Raw genomic sequence first — 19,882 nt, 5'->3', positions numbered from 1 at the left:
TGCACTTGGACATGGTCAATATTTCAAGCCATTTAAGTGCAAGTTTAACACACTAAGAAGGTCATGGGTTCCTGTCATTAAAGGTGTAACTTGCCAACAACAAATCGGAGCCATTAGCAGTAAATGTTCATCTAGTAGTGAGGGAAAAGTACTTCAGGTTCACGGATGCTGTAAACTTCTTTGTGCTGCTTCCAATTCTGTTAATTTATATGGTCAAAAGCAGTTGGTAGCAGCAATAAACCCCTGATACCATCGATGCTGCCGCACCTCCCGGACACAAGCTCCAATAAAGAACTTGTTCTAGCATTTGTTTTGAAATCTTTACCACAGCTCACTGTACTCTATATTAAGTATGACTCGTCGTGCTGCTTTGCCCTTCAAATGTCAGTGAGGGACTCTCAACCAGCGCATTTCTATTTCCAGTTAGATTGATTTCTCAGATGATAATGGTTTAATTTTGTCATAATTCAATAAGCACGTTCTCCCATGATACCTTACACATTTATGCAGAGTCCATAATAACGTCTTGACAGTTAGATGAGTCGAGGATCTCTGGTGGCTTAATTTGGTGCCAATTTCCCCTGTTAACATTCTCCAACCTGTTAAATGAGATCTAATGCACAGCGCTGAATTGTGTTTGCATCCTTGCTGGCAAAGTATCATGTGGACAGGGATCGGGTCCCTGTGGATTGGAGGGATAATGTATATTTGCAGGTTTAAACCTCTAGATTTGTATGGGCCAAAGGGAGGGTAATTGCTTTGATTAATGACCCGCTGTAAGAAATTTTAGTAGACAAGACTGTAACTCTAGCTAAGAGTTTGAACACGAGGATGTATGGCTAATTGATAAAATAAATTGGCTTTATTACATATATATAAAAAAACATGTTTTTTTGTATTACAATGATCTGTATCTGAATTTTTAATAATTACACATAATTTCAAATCACTGAAAGGTGTTCTTTAATTAAGATTTTTTCTGATTTAATTTTCACATATTTATTTTAATTTTGTATTTGTTTCTAATGGTTTTAGGCTTAATATTATGATTACTAATACAATTATATTAACCTATTTTTTATGTTTTTATAACACCAGATACCTAGTGTAGCTAAAAAACAATAAAGACTATGTTTTTAGTTAGTTAGTTTAGTATATTCTACACCTTCCTTCATTTTTTGGATCTGTAAAAAGGCTTGTTTGAAATACATCAATATTTCATGGCCTAAAATAACCCAGAAAGTAAAATATTTAATACTAAAAAAACGTCAAAAATTAAGGGTCTCAAACTCCACAGGAAAATTATCGTCACAGAGAAGAGTTTTGGGCAGTCTTTTATTAGTCCCCTCGTATTTGATAAAAAAAAGAGATTGTGTGGTTTAACTGTGAATTCATCCAATTTTTTGTCAACTTTTTTTTTTTTCAGAATTCCGTTCTATTCCAAAGTGATAGTTCACCCAAAATTAGAAATTGATTCCTTTTCTACTCACCATCATGTTGAGTTAACAAAAATAGTGATAAAACAGGAAGTACTATGATCTTAGTATGTACTTTTTTGAGTATTGTTTTGATTGTTTAAGCGCTTTGTGACCCTGGTCTCGAAAAGCGCTTTATAAATAAATATTACTTACTTACTTACTTACTTACTTTATTCCTTTTGCATCAACAAGTCCATTGCCTTATCTGATCTCATAAAAACCACAACCGCAAAATATCATCTCATGAGCCACATCCCAGATATAAGGAAAGAAGATGAAATATTTTTTTATATTCATAATTTGCCCAGTCATATGCCGGTTTTTGCCTCTCAAATTCGAAAAGGCATCACAATGACACTAACAGGGATAAGCTCTTGAGTCGATTTTACGAAGCCAAACTTTATACCAAACCATAAAGAAAGCTACATCCCATAAACTGAATCACATAACATTGTTGCTTTTTGGAATGTACCTATTTCTACTTTCTTGTCACAACTATTCAATACTATTTTCAATAACCACATTAGTGCGTATCTGTCTCCCAATGGTGAAAATGAGTTTTTCTGCCTCCCACCATTTCATTATCTGAGCAATCTCCCACTGTGCAGTCTAATTCCTTCAGTAAAGGCTGTACTCTCTGCAAACTGCTCAGCACTTTGAGAGGCAACAGTGACAGAAACAAAATGGGGACAGGAGGAACTGAAAGGAAAGGGAAAAAGATTGCTCCTCTACAGTAAGTCAGAAACTTGTCAAAGGTCCACACAGACTAAAGAAACAAACTTTATCAGGCTGTCACAAACCAACAGACGTACCTTGAACGGTCAATTTTTGCCACGTTGAGCAAATATTGTAAAGCAAACTCAAACTCAGCAAACCATTTTCTTTCACTGAAGAAATCATCGTTTCTGTCACGCAAATAATAAGCAATGCACGGCATCAAATATGAATTGGACAGCCTGGAGTTTTTCACAGCACAGGTGGTAAACAAGACATCACACTCCAAATATGCAGCTTGCTATTCAAAACCTGTTTCCTAAGAAGCAAAGAGGGTTGCGGTAGTTTTAAGAAAGGATCTAGAATCGCTGTGATTAAAGGAAAGGTCGTCTATTGTTGTGGGGAAAATATTTACACAAATGTGTTAACATTAGGAAATGAACAACTTTTTTAATTGCAACATTTCTAATATAAGTTTAAAAAAAAGGTTTAGAATCTATTAAATCAAATTAATTATTGAATTATTATAGTTTAAAACTTTCAGTTTGAAATCGTTATTAAACTCCCAATAAAAAGAACTAAAGAATAAAAATAGATACATATGGAAATCGAAATATATATACAATGGCTTCACGCTCTAAAGAAGCCATGTATCATCGTGCTTTTGGGAGCCTTTGTCTTTTACCATGTCACGTTGGGGAGTCAGTAACAGTAAGGTTGCCATTCATCACAAGTCAGAGTTGCGGTGGCTCTGCTTCAACATGTCGAGCTGGCATACACAAACAAAGAGAAAAAAAAAAAAGCGGGAGGCCTGATGAAAACAACAAGGCTTCCCTATAGGCACGGAGACAAGGTACAGAAAGACAAAAGGAGCCCGCCGTCTGTAGAAACCTTGACAAAAAAGACCAAATAAAACATGAAACATAATACTGCTGCATCTCTCCTTGTCTCTCAGTGCGCTGACATAAAGCCACCGCTTTTGTGCCTTTGATCACATCTCTTCTTTTGTGGATCACATAACGCACACACAGAAAGGCACGTCAGATAATCCCTTGATTTTTACACTTATTATTCATATATCGTTCTTTAAATAGCACAGTATATATAGCAGCCATAGATAAACATGGACTAGTGTCAAGAGAAAATTCCGTATTCCCAGATCTTCAATGATGACACGACAGCATTCCGACCAATCTGACGAAAATGGTGAAGCTTGATTTCTTCTTTTGGTCGAATTAGCATTTTACAATTATATATTAGGATTTCATTGATACGTCTAAGAGCCTGGATGTTGCCTTTAATGGTCTATTAGATGTAGAACGGTGGTCCCTGACAACCTGGATGCGTTGAATATAGAACATTTAAATAAGGTGTGGCGTTCCCTGTCAAATTAAGACGCTTATCTCGGCGATGAGATAACAAAAGCATACACTCAAGATGTAATCTTTACCACGATAATTAAGTTTATTCTATACATCAGCTGCTTGATGCTGTATCCACCTTTGAATACCTTGAATGACAGTGGGAAAAAAAATGCTAGCAGTAAACTGGTTTGTGGTTCAAATACTTGCATTGTTGGTCCTCCTGTCATATTGTATTTGCGCAGCATCTTTACTTTTTCTCAACATTCCTATGCGTTTACTTTCACTCATTGCACTTTACCCCAACGTGCATAGGAGCTATTATTTTCTGACTTGAACTTATATTTTGTGAATATGTTTTCATGTTATTTTGATACTAATATTGACAAATAAATGAAAATATTGAAAAAAATACCCCCTTTACACTTTTAATCATATAATCATCCAATAATGTTTGTTTTCAGTACTGTTATGATTTTATTATTATCTTGTATTTGTTAATCTATTTGTATATCGTTTAATTAATTTTATAAATGATGTATTATTGCTGTGCGCTGCCAACGATTTTGAGGGTGTACAATTTCATTTCATTTTAAAACACTGGCCTAACAAAGATGCAATTTGACTATAAAATAATTTTGATTTTGATTGATTTTATCAAACACAATCTAATTGTAATGTTGCAATTGCATAAATACATTTGAACACTGAGGTCTGGTAACATTGTACACATCTTTCTTATCTTATATATATATATATATATGTATTATATATATTTTAATCTCTCTCTCGCTCTCTCTCCCTCTTCTGCTATTGCAGAAAATAAATGTAGCAAATAAATAATCAAACGGGGGTGACGATGTAAGTAATCTATAAGCATCAAGTAGGAGGGGAGTTGATATCACAGCAGATAGTTGGGGCAAAAATCGGCTCAGCGCTGATGAACATTTGAGCATTCCTACATGCCTGAAGGAGTTCCATTAACCACTCTGATTAAAGTAATCATTGGAGCCATCGGTGCCTGTCAGATGCCATCCCTGCCCTCTCAATTACCCAGATCTCCTTGAAAACAATTGCTCACATCAGCACTAGGGTTGGGTGGCTGACAGCTAGAAGCATAGACTCAATACGCATCTGTATTCAGCGGGACGCATGGGAAACATCCACCCCCTCAAATATGTACCAGTACACAGAGTGTGGCAACATATAATTAGCCACCGTGCACACATGCATCCGCGCTCGGCCTGGCTGGAGCCGTTTAGACAAAGGTTGGACAATGACGATACAGCGACCATATGTCAGGCGTTATGCATTCAAGTGTACTTCACGTAAAAGCCTCAGTCTAATTTAAAATTGAAGTGTATGATAAACGCGTACCTGCAAAAGCAATTAAGCAAATGCCCTTCAACAAACAGCTCTGCTCTTACTCCTCTTTGAAATATTAATGCAAAGTTCCGGGGCTCAAACTGAGTTAAAGCCACACACAAAAAATAAGTCCACCTTATTGACTTATTCATATACTCAAAACTTTTAAAACATGATTGTAGTTACAATAATTAGGTTGAAGTATTGAACTCCAGAACATAGATATTTTCTGTCAGGGTGAAGAGTGGAAATAAATAAATTACAATAAACTAGCTAAGTTGATGGGCCTCTAATGCAATTGCATTATTATTTATAATAAGTAATTACATGTTCAAATATTCCTTATCTATTTTTGGAAGACAGAAAAAGGCACCAGCTTTGTTCATAGCCTTCTGAAATGTACCATTCGGTTTGTTTATTCTCCACCAAATCATGTGAACATGTTTAATTAGCCTTCAAGTTTCTAGTTAGGAAATCAATTGCCTGTGAGTTAAATCATTGTAGTGGAAACAGCAGAGCAATGAGCCAATACTTAACACTGCTCTGGATGAGCTTCACATGCTGTAACGTTCCACAGTGGCTGCCTCCGAAATGATGCCAGATCAACAGGAAGGGAAGAAAATCGAAATATTCTAACCAACCCAAATCCACACAAATGATTATTACTTTTTTTCCTCTACATTAGTATTCATATTATTATTGATATCACCATTATTATTATTATTATTATTATTATTAAATGTACTCTTAAATGTGTAGAATTAAAATGATAAATGCATAAATATATTACCTTCCTTCTTACATCCGTTTATGTTTGTTTTTGTTTGTTTAAAATGAATTAGAAAGCTATTTGCTTAGTAATGGCTAGTTGTAATTAGTTATAGTGACTCTAGAAAGTATAGTTTGGCCCACTTCAGTGATTTCACTTCATATTGGCAGCACATTTAATGGTAAGATATCACAGTTTATAGTTATGAATACTTCAATAAAACTTTAAGTCAATTTTAGTTGTAACATATAATTTAGGAAGTATTTTTGGCAAATGAGTCTTAAATACCATTTCAAATATTTTGACAGAAAGTATTTAATACTAATCAACTTTAGATCCATGATATATCTTTACACTTCTATCCACTTCAGATTATTTATCAGCACAGATTGATTATCAGACATATTTAATTTATAAAATGTATGTAATAATATATTTAATATGAAGATTTGTACAAATTCAAGAAGTCTCTGCTGTATTTTACAAGGTCTTTTGCATTACTTGAAGGTCTGAATAAACACAGGCGTCTGCAAAATTTAACAGTAATAACAACAACAACAAAAATGCTTGTTGTTTCATAATATTTACTACTATAGTTTAGTCGCCAACTTTCAGATAAGAGCCTGTTCCTCAGGTGGCATGACTTATATCACAATAGAAACAAGAAGCAAAGTTTCAGCAACATTTTTTTTAGAAATTACAGCTCCTAACTTTTTGGTCAGGTTTGATCAGCTAAACATACCGTTCAAAAACAATGCTTAGATTCATCAATTCATACAAAAAAATATCCCTTTGCCGGAAATGATTGAAAAAAGGAACGAAATTGGAATTATTTTCAAAAACTGTCAATAGCCTGCAGTCCCACAGGCCACCACTGCTGAGCGACCACACACACACACACCACACACACAGTTCTTGGCTATGATTCACATCCCTTGTTACATGCATGACACATCCACAGTTACACTCAGTTCCAGGACTCCTCATCTCCCAAATGCTGCCTTCTGTTCTCGTTCTGGGAATCTATGAAAAGATACCACAAAAGACGGGCATCAAGCTTGCCGGTTTTATTTTTCCCTTTTTTTTCCCATCATGCCATTGTGAAAAAGGTAGCAGGAACCAAACTAAAATGAAGAGAAACTTACTGACATAATAGGGGATCTTTCCAACGGACCTGCCACTACAATTACAGATAATGTGTATACGGTAACACGGAATTATTCCCTTTGAATGAAGAAGAAGCCCAAATGATTACTGCCTGTCTCACTTCCGGAACATCGAATGCTGATCGCTTGCTGAGCAGTGGTACGATGCATCCTTTGCATTTTATATAAGCCTACTTGCATGCTGAATTTAAGTGGGTCAAGTTAAAAGCAACTTACAAGAAGAAAAAAAAAAAAAACAAGTGCTCATTTGATTCAAAGGGGGGATTATTTCCTTGATCACCTTCAGATCTAAAATAAGCCTTAGAGAAGACAAACTTGTACAAAAGACACTGCACATCTTAATTAATGTCAATGATGTTTGCGTTCAATTGAGGGAACCTATGAACACATCCTACAGCTTAAAATAGCATTATAATAGATGTTTTAAAAACTTGCCTTTGTTTACATTTACCCTTTAAAAAATAGTCTCTTTAGTTAGATCTCCTTCACAATCGTCCCAAACAGCCGGACAGTATATTCATATGAACTGACATCATGTTTATTTTGATGACAATATAACATAGTTTGGTCAATATAGTGCAGTAAGTGCAAAGCAATCAAAACAAAGAAAAATAATCAATAAGAGATAGAGAATTCTGCGAATGCTCGTATAAAAATAGGTGTTACAATGAATCAAATATCAGTTTCACACAACATAAACTCAAATATCATCATCAGTTGTATTTTGATAACATGTCAATGCACATGTTAAGAAAGAACACCCTTATTCATTTTTCATATAATAACCTTTATGAGAGCTTTACGAAGGCTTGCACACCTTCTATATTCAAAAAGTGCAGAAAGCATACAAACACACTTTGTTTTTCTTCTTCAAATGACTGCAGTCTGTTCTGAACGTTGAGGGGTGTGCCACTTTCAAGAAAGAAAAGATAAATAAAAAGCCACTTTTACATTGCAGAGCTACCGTAAATGAAACTACAAACATAAGCCTTTCCAGATATGGATCATGAAGTATGATGACACAATTAATAATGATGTTGAATCAAACTTTTGAAAAGACATGGCAGATTATATTAATAAATACTTACTTACAGACTACAGCAGAAAACAGTCCTGCACAGTTTGTGTTTTTTTATGTTTTTCTTTTTTTGTCCGGGGGGAGTTCTTTGTCTTTTCTGATTCACAATATACTGTGTGGTATGGTTATATTCCTGAAAATGAAGTTAGGTAAGATTGACCTGTACACTTACATTTTGTTATTCATAGATCACCACCATAGAAAAATAAATTTTGCATTATCAGGTAAATGTTCATCCATGTCAGAATTCTGTATCCATTCCTGTAATGTCATGTTTCAGAAATCAGAATACGATTGTTCGGCACACCCCAGTGTTTATAATCCATCCAAATGTCATGTGTTGTGCGCCAAGGCACCCGTTAAACTGAGCCGCCATATCCAGGAGGATCAAGAGAGAGGGAAAAAAACAAAAGTAATGAAAAAAAAAGCGTCATTTTATAAATGATTCTGCTGCTCAAAACTGGCTAAAGGTCGTCTGTTTCTCAAGAACTTCGAGGTAATCAGGCTCAGACTGCAGTTTAGCTTTAAGCTCCAAATATTCATTTCTATTGGGCTCCACATAAACAGTACTGGGCGCTGTGCCATAAAGCACAGTTTCTCTTATTCTCTCTGGATGCAAGAATTGTCGTCTGACATCAAAATTTGGGTTGTATGTGTACGACACGGGCCCTGTGTACTTGTACTCTAGGTTTGACACTGCAGGGATTGACGGGATGGACTGGTGTGGGGACTGCTTATCGGGCTCAAGGATGCCCCTGAAGAAATGGTCCGCATCCTGGCCGGGAGATGGGTGCTCTCGTGGCTCAATGGTGCTAACGCTATAAGAAGGGCTCCTCATTGTACCGCTATCCCTTTCTTGGTCTGGAGTACTCCTGTATGTTACCTTGAGCTCATGGAGGTCACGGTAGTCCTCCACCGTGTTCCCCTCCCTTGACCTATAAATTGGGTTTTTGCACATATGTCCCATGGGATGTGGAATATACTCATAGACGTGGCCGGCTGGAGCTTTCACTTTGGGCCCAGATCTGTTGCTGTAGAGGCTGTACTGCAGGTTAAAAGAGCTGACATCGGAGTTGTTGGTGCTTGTGCGATCGCTCTGTGACTTTTTGCGCTTCTTCATTACCACAACAAACAGCCCAGCAGCCACAAACACAGACATGATGAAGACCAGAAGGAGGCTCAGGATGAGGACGGAGAGAGGGACCGTGCTGCTTGGAGTGCTATACTTTCGCGGAGCATCTGTGGTAACAATCCGCTCATCCATTGGCTCGTCCGTAGGGGGAGTCGGCGAGACCGATGAATCGGAGTAATCTGGACAAAGCCCGTCGGATTGAATGGAGCGCAAGTCCATTCCTGTGTGCCGTTTGGGTGTCTCACACACAATCTCGTTAACCACAGTACCTGCACTTAGCTGCTCGAGCCATATCTTCATTCCAACTATGTCACAAGAACAGTCCCAGGGGTTTTCAAACAGATCAATCTGCACCAGCAGCTTCAGTTCATCTAAGACACCACTGACTGGTAGGTTTTGGAAATGATTGTTGCGCAAATTTAGCCTGGATAGGGAGAGGCTTGAAAATATGCCCACTGGTAGAGTTTTCAGTATATTATTGTTGAGGAAAAGCAGCTGAAGGTTAGGCAGGTAGCGAAAAGTACCTTCCCCCACTTCCTTGATTTTATTGTACTCTAAATACAGATACTGAAGGTTCTGCAGGCCAAAAAACATCTCTCCAGTTAGCCTGTCCATGAGATTACCATTTAAATACAGCCTACGCAGGTTGGTTAAATCCCCAAAAGCCCTGTCATGTATCAGAGTTATCCTGTTGTTCCCTAGGTGAAGCAAATCCAATCCAGTGGCATCGACAAAATCTGATCTCCGCACGACAGGGATGTAATTTCCAGTGAGATACATTTTTTTAGGATTGTATGGCTTGGGTTTAAGATCAGAAATACTTTCAATCTTCCTCTCTTGGCAGTTGACATTTAGCCCAATTTCAGATATCTGCAGATTACATGAGCAGATAGTGGGACAGTCCAAAGGCACAGGAGACTTGGTCTGAAAAGCAATGATGGGACCATAATTGTATGCATTTCCACCTTGTATTCTGGAAGTGGGCTTTACTCTTGTTCGATTGAATTGCCTGGTGCCCTTGGTCGGTCTTGAGGAAGACCGAAACACAGCAGATGATGTGGCAGAAGCTGTAACGGCAACAGGTGTAGTCTGGTAATATCCACTCGTGCTACTAGGGGGCACTGGTCTGACGGTGTCCTCCGGAGGTCTTCTCGGACATAGCTCCTGCTTTGACACTTCGTCTAGGTCCCTACCGTGGAGCCGGAATGGGGTCTCACACACCACCTCGCCCACCAGAGCTGTGTAAGCGATACTCTCTAGCCAAGCCTTCAGAGCTATGAGCTCGCAGGAGCAGTTCCACGGATTCTCCTCCAGCTGTAATTCCACAACCTTGTCCATGTGCTCCAGCAGGCCAATGTAGGGGAACATCTTCAAACGGTTCCCTCTCAGGTCCAAGTGAGTCAGGGGAACATTCCGGAAAATATTTGGAGGCAAGAAAGAGAGCAGGTTGTCATTTAAAATCATTACTGTCAGATGGTGAAGTTTGCTCAACGTGCTCGGCTCTATATTTGTGATGTAATTATAGTCGATCTGAAGGTATTCCAAACTCTCCAGTCCCACAAAAGTGTCATCCCTCAGGATATCAATCTTGTTGTTATTGAGATGTAACCTTTTTAATCCTTGGAGTCCGTTAAAGGCACCTGACTCAATCTCGGCAATATCATTGTTCCCCAGGTGCAGGATGGTCACCCCAGTGTAATTGATGAAATCGTTAACAGATAGCTTTTTCAGCAGGTTCCCCGTCAACAGCAGGTGGTACATTGAGAAATGAACAGGGCTGATCTCTGTCAGTCTGATGATCCCGCGGTTCTCACAGCTCACTGTGAGGATTCCTTCTTTCTCCTCGCATGTACACAGGTTCCGACAGATCTCCCCATAATTGTCATACATCTCAACCAGCCTCAGAGATGATGCAACAAGAAGGATTATTTTTAGGATCCAGATATGCATGTTTCCTGGGTGAGGATGCCCCAGCTCACTCAATTGTGGAACCAGTATGAGGTGTCATCTACAGAAGAAAAAAAAAAAGAGGACGGGTTCTGTTTTACATGAGGCAGATCAACAAGAACAGCTATGACAAATTGGTTGATTCAATTTATTTAAAGCCGATGAACATTTCTTACTTAAATGTTAACAATCAAGTTGAAACATGACTGCCAACACTGGGTTGCCACTGCCGCATTTTTGATATCTGCATGAATTTAAATTCATTGGAGGCTTTACAAAAAAGGCTTTATGTGCCTCTTCAGTCCCCGTAATGGTCATGTACTTATATATGTGAGTGTTGGAAAACCCATAGACTAGTTGCAGTCCCCTTAGTTTATGCAGCAAATAAATGTCAACTTAATATCTGGAAGTCACTCACCCCGCATACCCGACGACTTGGGTAAACTGTCGGATACCTTCTCTCCACCTTCTTCCAAACATTAGGCACGTCCGATTCTGACCGGAAAAAAAGGGAAAAAGACAAAATGAGTCCGTCTTTTAATGACGAATCATCTTTCAGAACCGGCATGTACAAGGACCGCATTCCTTCCCTCAACACTCCACCCTCAAACAGATGAAAAAAATAATAATAATTTGAATGTAAGAGAAAGATCGTGTATCCTGGATGGATTAACACAAGGTTGCTCTCTCTTTTCTTTCCATCTCTCTCTTGCTCCCTCCGCCAGTGACGCGGGATCGCGCATTAAAAAACGCGCATATACACGCGCACACGCAAAAAAAAAAAAAAAAAAAAAAAAAGCGCATAAAAGCCCACACAAGAAGATGATAACACTTGAAATGGATTTCGAATCAACACAAACATGACATTTTTGTATCCATATATCCGGTGCTGTTGTGGAATGAGCGTCTGCATTCTAACGCAAAGCCAGCACCGTGTAATTTTGGGATGACTAAAACTGCGCCGATAGACGTGAGTGCAATAAAATTGTGGCTGATTATGCGAAGAGTCAAGTCCGGCTGGGCATGAAAACATTTCAGCACCAGAGACAGCTCCACAAGACACGTCAGGGAAAACACAAGAAGGATTAAAAAAAAGAGAAAAGAATGCTCTCTTACCGTGTGACGCTCAAAGCATTACAGAAAAAAATCACGTCTTTGCGCCTTGTTTCCTCTCCTGCCGAGGCGCGGACGTCGATTTCTGGATGCACATTTACGCAAAAAAAAAAAAAGAAAATGATAATCCTTATGTCTTCTCTCTGTTAAGCTCCATTTAGATTCAAAGGCGCATTTGCAGTCTATATCATGCCTCTGGTCGCTTCAGCAAAGCTGTGAAACTCGCCCAGTGAATCTTCCTCCGACAGAATGTAGCAATGTCATCTCGGAAAAAGAGCCAGAACCAAAGTTCGAACATGGCAAGAAAACCCGCTAGAATCCAGCATCAGAGAGGCATTTTTAAACGCGACTTTCCTCCATGCGCACTGATGAGAGAATCACGACTCCCGTTGTCTGCAGACGACGCTGCGCCGCGTACCAGTTAGTGTCTTTATTTTTCATCCAAACTGAGCCGAGATCAGTGGTGAGGCTGCTCCGAGCATCCAGCTGTGATATCCCCTCTCCCCCAAGGCGGCAGAAATGTGTGGACACAGGCTTTATATCCCTGCCGACATTTCAACGACGAGAACTTTGTCCTGGCTGGTATAAAATTGAACCAACTACTGTTATTATACCACACTTCTCCTGGTATGACAGCATCTCATGAAGCACTGTCACGACGAGGAAATGAAAAGCAGTTTAATGCGCGCAATACTCTTTAAAGGGATATGGTAATGAAGGGGAGGAGGGGAGGTTGCAGGGAGAAAGGGAAGGGGAGGATGGAAGAGGACCCGTAGAGGGCAGCATCATGATGACAAAAAAAAGATCATCTTGGCAGGACTGAGTTGAAGGCGCTTTGAAAGTGATTTCATTCCACAATTGTTTGATCCGTCAATCAAGGCTCGGGGTAGAGTGAATTGTTAGACCCTCCAATAAGGATGTGCTGGGATGTGCTTTATTTTCACTCAGAGTTTCATCGTAAACCTTTTTTTTTAATGAGCAAGAAAACCACAGTGTGCAAGTTATACAGAAGGATGCTTTATCCATGTGGAAAAAACTAAAAAAAATTGATCATGTATTTAATGTTGTTTCTGAATGTATTAATTCATATTTAAAAAAAAACATTTAACTGTTAATTAAATATATGAACATGACATTGTCCTTTATTTGAAAAATACAATATGGTATGTAGAGAGTGAGTGAGACTAACATCAGTTTAATTCCATTTGTTTATTAAAAAATCGTTCAACTTGTTAAATCTTAACTTAATGTGTGTTCCATGTATGTTGCATTGTATTCATACTGTTAAATCTATTTACATAATCAAAGCACCTCAAATTCTTAAAAACTGACGTAAGTCTATGATCTGTGAACAAACACAACTATTATTGTTTGTTTTTTGAGACAGTTTTGCCTCAAATACATGTACACACGGATTACTCCAGAATGAAAAACAGAATATTCATATTTATAAATGCATTATTTAAAAACAAAAACATTATTTAAAAAACTTTATCAGCCCATTAGTAGTGAACGGCCACTCGATGCAAAAGGTTTCCTTTCATTGTGAAAGCGACTATCCCTATCATGAAGGTCGATGAAGGGTCAGATACTCTAAAACTCTGATGAAGAGGCTATTTTGGAGACAAAGAATAAAACTGCATAATACATTTTCTGGGTACAAAGTGGTTTTTTTATCTAGTACCAATTGAAACTCTGATTGCAAGAGTAAACTTGATACACTTTGATCAATGTCAAGGCTATTTATTTGACAAGCTTCTCTGTGTGTTTGTTTCATGACTCAATTACTACATAATAATAAATAAGCGCTATATAAATAAATATTACTTACTTACTTACTATATATACTGTAAATAATTTGCAATGTGTTGTATTTAGAATTAAATCATCAAAGAACTATGTAAAAAAATGTTAATGTGGTATACAATTGTTTTTAAGAAACAATAAGTACTTGCTAAAATGACAAAACGGAAAGTCCACAAAACAAATACATTTTTCAAGTTATGCTAGCATTAAACTAGTAAAGAATAATGTAAAAATGTAACAATGTTGTTTTTTTTATTATAGATTGACCTAAGGAGGGCCGCAAAACTACAGTCAGGGCCCTGATTTAGAAAGATGATATATCTGTATCTGTGTTGATCTCAGTATTGTCTTGACCTTTAAAGTATTTATTTTATTGAGTATTGTTTTGATTGTTTAAACGCTTTGTGACCCTGGTCTGGAAAAGCGCTATACAAATACAAACTTACTTACTTACTTACTTACTTACATCTGTTTGTGTGCGTCTTACTTCTGTTTCACAACTAATCCACTCTTCCATACGTGGGTGGGTACCTCATGCTTTATTTTCAGAGCCTCTCTCTCCATAATCAATTGATTTGAATGGTTTCAATTGAAACCTTACATTATCTTTAAATAAAGGGCACCATCTAGTGAGCTTTAATGAATAGGACAGTGTTCAATAAAGCTTTACCATCAAGTAAATTGTATTAAGAATAAACATTTGTACACAACAATTCAGAAAAAAAACACTTGTTAATCCGATCGATAACTATCAATGGACTGTTTCTATGTTACAAACACACACACATATGCAAGCACCCACACACTGACGCACTGTTTTCCGTGCTTTGCACCCTCATTTTTAATACGTTAGCTTTTCTGACTCACTCCAAATCATGATCCCTCACAGCAGTAGGTTAAGCAAAAAATAAACATTAAAACTAGTGTCATTTTAAGAAACCATGAAGTACCCTTGATCCATAATATTATGACTTGCATGGTGCATTTTCTTATTCTGGGCACATTGTCCATGATCCCTTATCCTCAGGGGGTTGGTGCTGCACTGTGTAACACAGTCTAAATGCCTACTCCAGCTCATCTGGTTTCAGAATTTCAAATAATCCAAAAGGCTCATACTGCCACATCCTCCTTGAGATAAACCGTAACTTGTGTATTCCAGTATTAGGCACGTTCAGTGTGTGCAGTCCGACAGGGTTATTTATGATTCACTCTGGCCGCACATGCAAAGATTCAGTAGGAAAAACAGACAAATAAGAGCGGATATGAACTGAAGAAATGAATTTACTCCCGGATTAAACCTAATCCAGTTTTGCACCGAATATGCTGGTTTACTAAAGCGGCCACGTATTCAACCAAATCATGTCTTATTTTATAAATCGCGTGAAAAACCACAGATGCTTTTTGCAATGGGGCAAGAAACTTTCTAAGCACTTAACTAAAGCCATGGAAAGAAAATCGAATTAAATCTAACATATGGTGGGCCTACCATGTCCAAAGAGATTTTCCCACTTTACTCGTATTGTGTGGTAATAAGTCAACTGTGATAGTCTCTTTAGCGTGCCAGGAACGATAATAAGGGGATCCAGCATCTATGCCGCCTTTCTGAAATTAGCCTCAGACATGTTTTGAATTATCTTTAAGTCTTCTTTGCTTTAAGCATATTAACAGTGTCGAAACCCTTTGGGGATCGTTATCAATAAAACACTGTCTTGAAGACCGGAGAATTCCCCCGTTTTACGCCATCAAAGATGACAATATCCCCTTGATCAATTGTTCAAAGTTAATTGACTTATTTTTTTTCACACCACAATGGCGGTGTTGTACAATGGGAAAAGTTTCGAGGACATTTTTTTGAAGTTCACAGATGTTCCATGTGCACTACCTTAGTTACACACAAATGCACAAACCCTTTGAATGCTCTATGCAGGCTAATGGGTTTGCGCAAACGTGAAAGCTATTACCATCAATTAAGAGACCACACTATAATAGTATAACTCGCAGATAAATGATTAAGTAATTCATGCAAATTGAAATGTATACTCTGGTGATTAAGTGTATCTACTGCATGCACCCACATTGTTACAAAGCATGAATGATTGCATAATTTGCATGCTATCTGTGACTTTAGATAACCCCTAAATTGTACCAAAATCATGTTTTGTGGATTTTTGAGGTAGTCAACACTTTGAAGAACCTCTTGTATATGCAAGCATTTTGACTTATTGTTAATGCAATGAAAAAGCCACTGAGTTCATATAAAACGCCTTTCTCATTATTTTAGTTTTTTTCCTTTTAATAATATTACTGTTCATCAGTAATTTGCATAATAAGGAGCTATGTTGACTTGACTGACACATCAGTGTGTATTAAAGCATCAACTATATGGGCTTAATTTAATCGTCCGATCATAATTCAGCCCGAACAAACTCTACCTTTTGACTGACATCAGGGAGCACTTTGCTGCACTTTGTTATTTTTCTTGTGTCTGTCCGTCCATCTGTCCTTAAATTCAACCATCCATCCATCCATCCATCCATCCATCCATCCATCCATCCATCCATCCATCCATCCATCCATCCATCCATCCATCCATCCATCCATCCATCCATCCATCCATCCATCCATCCATCCATCCATCCATCCATCCATCCATCCATCCATCCATCCATCCAAACCAAAATGTTAACAAAACTTTCCGAGATGGCCGCAACTTCAAAACCGTTTTACTTTTTAGGTACTGTCAAGATAGTTAATGTATTCACACGTAGGTTAGTTAGTTAAGCTATTTTAAATCAAAGGGTTAGCAATTCACTCAAAATATATCAGTGTAAACAAAACGAAATAATAACTGTGATTTCAATGATGACATAATTGCACCATTGATCACATGAGCAATACAATAATAAGCATAGCATTCCTCCTAAGTAAGGAGGTACATTTTAGATGGGCCATCAAGCAAAGGAAGTCTTCTGGTGGTCAGGCCGAGCGCCAAAAACAGTGGGCAGCAAGAAAAACAAAATGTGTCAAAAATAATTCAATTGTTTAGGACAGAAAATGATGCCCTGCAGCAAAGGATTGTATATTTAGAATAATTATTTTATCCCTAGATAGATGTTTCATTCATTGTCACCATTTACACATGCAAAGCCAGTATGAGAACACAATTTGACAGTGTTACACAATGAAAGATAATCCAAGTTTGTCTCAAGGCTGCATGCAACAATCGTGTAATAACATGTGGGTTGCTAATAAATCCCAGAATAACTAAGTAGAGCAGGGCTGAGATTAATTCAAAAATCTCTAATACGGACGTCACATTGTCATAGTAGAAACACAATAGAAAATCTGGGACATTAATAACAAGCAGTGGATTATGTACATATAAAAAAAAAGATGGATGTGGGATAAATTGCTTTTCACAAACAATGAGTACACCCTGCAAGCCCTATTTGGCCTTGGAATTAAATAAGAGCTAATGTGACAAGTGAAGATGAATATGATATGAAGGAGAGAACTATAGCTCTCAGCTCGTGTCATTCTAGTAATCATCCTCCAGATTACATCAATAGTCCAAACAGAGGATTTAATTTAAGTGTCATAAAAACAAACAATACATATGTATCTGTTTTGACAAAGATGTTTAGCAAACTGAAGTCAGGGTTGGCTCTAATAATCTGTCATTGTCCCATTCTCGGTTATCATTGGGTCATTTTATGAACACGCATTAAACAGATTAATGTGTATTGTCGGTGGGTATTCATCTACCTCAGGTTCTAATTCCTGTTCTGATGTTGTAAAGCTGTCTCAAAATGCAACTTTTTATTTTTTTTATTTTGCCTAATGAAACTTCTTCTCTTGTATCAGGTCCTGTGAATAAAACATTAAAAAAAATGTTATAAGATGATTGTTATACTCTAAATATAAGAAGTAGTGACGAACACATGTGAAGATACATGCAGAATTAGCATCGCTTTTTTTATGAGGGGCCTTAGAGGACAAAATTCATTCTACATCTCTCACACACATACATAATCACTCTCACACACATACATGCTCACATCAACGCCCATACACACTCACTCTTACACACATACCAGTATATAATCACTTTCCCACACATGTATACTCACTCGAACTCAAATACTTATATACTACCTGTGTGTGAGTGGGTATATATGTGTGTGAGTGGGTATATATGTGTGTGAGAGTGAGTATATATGTGTGTGAAAGTGAGTGTATATGTGTTTGAAATTGAGTATATGTGTGTGAAAGTGAGTGCATATGTGTGTGAAAGTGAGTATATATGTGTGTGAAAGTAAGTGTATGTGTTAGTGAAATTGAGTATATGTGTGTGAAAGTGAGGGCATATGTGTGTGTAAGTGAGTATATATGTGTGTGAAAGTGAGTATATATGAGTGTAAACGTTAGTGTATATGTGTGTGAAATTGAGTATATGTGTGTGAAAGTGAGGGCATATGTGTGTGTAAGTGAGTATATATGTGTGTGAAAGTGAGTATATATGAGTGTAAAAGTTAGTGTATATGTGTGTGAAATTGAGTATATGTGTGTGAAAGTGAGTTTATATGTGTGTGAAAGTGAGTGTCTGTGTGTGTGTGAGGTTGTGTATATGTGTGTGAAACTTTTTGTACGAGTGAGCATATAGAGGAGTATGTGTGTAAGAGGTCTAGCATGAATTCTGTACTGTGCGGCCCCTCATATGATCCAAGCAAAGCATTGGGAGTTAATTGACACCAGACATATTTGCTGCTGAGATTTTAATATATATTATAAAAAATATTTTATCCATCCTGTGACTATGTAACTTAGTAAGTACTTTTTTATTAGTGTTGCGTAAAATCTATGATTTAAAATAAAACTTTGTCTGCATTATCACACACTCATTTAAGTTCATGCCACTCAAATACACTTACTATTTTATTTAACTACAGTGATACATGGTAGAGGTGTAATGGTGGAAACACATGGGTATTGTAATTTTAACAAAGGTTTGCAGTTACCTGGGTTTTCACATGCAAGGTTTATGTTGCATTTTTCTTCTTTTTTGCTTTTCATAGTGGAACTGCTTTCATCCAAATTTCACAACATGCTTCAATGAAGCAAGCTGCTGACAATAAAAATGCATCTGCGGTTCACCAGGGAATCGCTGGGATTGACTTATTAGCTTTTTTGCACTGAAGAAAAGAGGCAGTGAACCAAGAGTGAGTCTCGTGAAGTCATTTGACTAATGTCAGTGAGCAAGGAGTATTTTTGGTTAGTACGGTTGATGGTTATTTACCCAAATGTGGGATGCATAAAGAATACACTTTGTAAGTTGATGCAACTGATCTGTGAATTTAACAAGATAACAAAGAGATTTAAAGATTTATAAAACAATTGCTCATTAAAAAATACTTAAAGTAAAGAATCAACATTAATTAAAAGTTGTATTCATGGAACATTTGCGCATAAAAAAAGCTTAAAGAACCACTCAATATATGATTGGATGTAAGTTAAAATAGAAAGAATAAATGAAAGTTTCAGTGTTACTTATTCGCCCTAAATTTTTTATCTCGGCTTTAGCCTTATCTTCTTAATAAGTACTGTTATCTTCAACCTACTGACTGTATTGAACTCCAGTCGACCCAAGTTAAAATAAAAAAAAAGAACCAAAAGCTGATATAAATTCAGAGAATGTATTTGTATTAAAAGTCTTTTCCACAATGTATTATGACAAATTGGTACTTTACACACAGATATGATTACTTTAAGATTAGAGGTTACTTTAGTTAATTATTAGTATTATCACCACTTAACAAATTGGAGACACAGTGGACTCCATAAAAAAAGTTTTAGTTATTAATTAGTTATTTATAAAGGTATTATCTGTGATTTTTAATAGTGATAGTTATTTTTACATTTTTCTTTCGTTTTAAATTCCACATAGATTCCTCTA

The 19,882-nt window shown here is 37.2% G+C and overlaps 1 protein-coding gene across 1 annotated transcript; it reads right to left on the bottom strand.

The window, feature by feature from the left end:
- Nucleotides 1–7,375: 7,375 nt before the first annotated feature.
- Nucleotides 7,376–12,732, bottom strand: slitrk5 (SLIT and NTRK like family member 5). Its single transcript, XM_087791671.1, has 3 exons — nucleotides 12,127–12,732; nucleotides 11,429–11,505; nucleotides 7,376–11,071 (listed from the first exon to the last, which is right to left on the bottom strand). Exon 3 carries the CDS (start codon nucleotides 11,011–11,013, stop codon nucleotides 8,386–8,388), a length of 2,628 nt encoding a protein of 875 aa, XP_087647797.1. The 5' UTR covers nucleotides 11,014–11,071; nucleotides 11,429–11,505; nucleotides 12,127–12,732; the 3' UTR covers nucleotides 7,376–8,385.
- Between the last annotated feature and the right edge of the window lie 7,150 nt (nucleotides 12,733–19,882).

The sequence above is a fragment of the Callionymus lyra genome, chromosome 5 (assembly GCF_982586985.1).
Source record: "Callionymus lyra chromosome 5, fCalLyr1.hap1.1, whole genome shotgun sequence".
Classification (NCBI taxonomy): domain Eukaryota; kingdom Metazoa; phylum Chordata; class Actinopteri; order Syngnathiformes; family Callionymidae; genus Callionymus; species Callionymus lyra.
The sequence above is the reverse complement of the archived record's forward strand: the minus strand, read 5'-3'. Positions and strand labels throughout refer to the sequence as shown.

Coding starts and splice junctions, on each gene's coding strand:
- slitrk5 (XM_087791671.1), bottom strand. CDS start 11,013: ATGCATATCTGGATCCTAAAAATAATCCTTCTTGTTGCATCATCTCTG.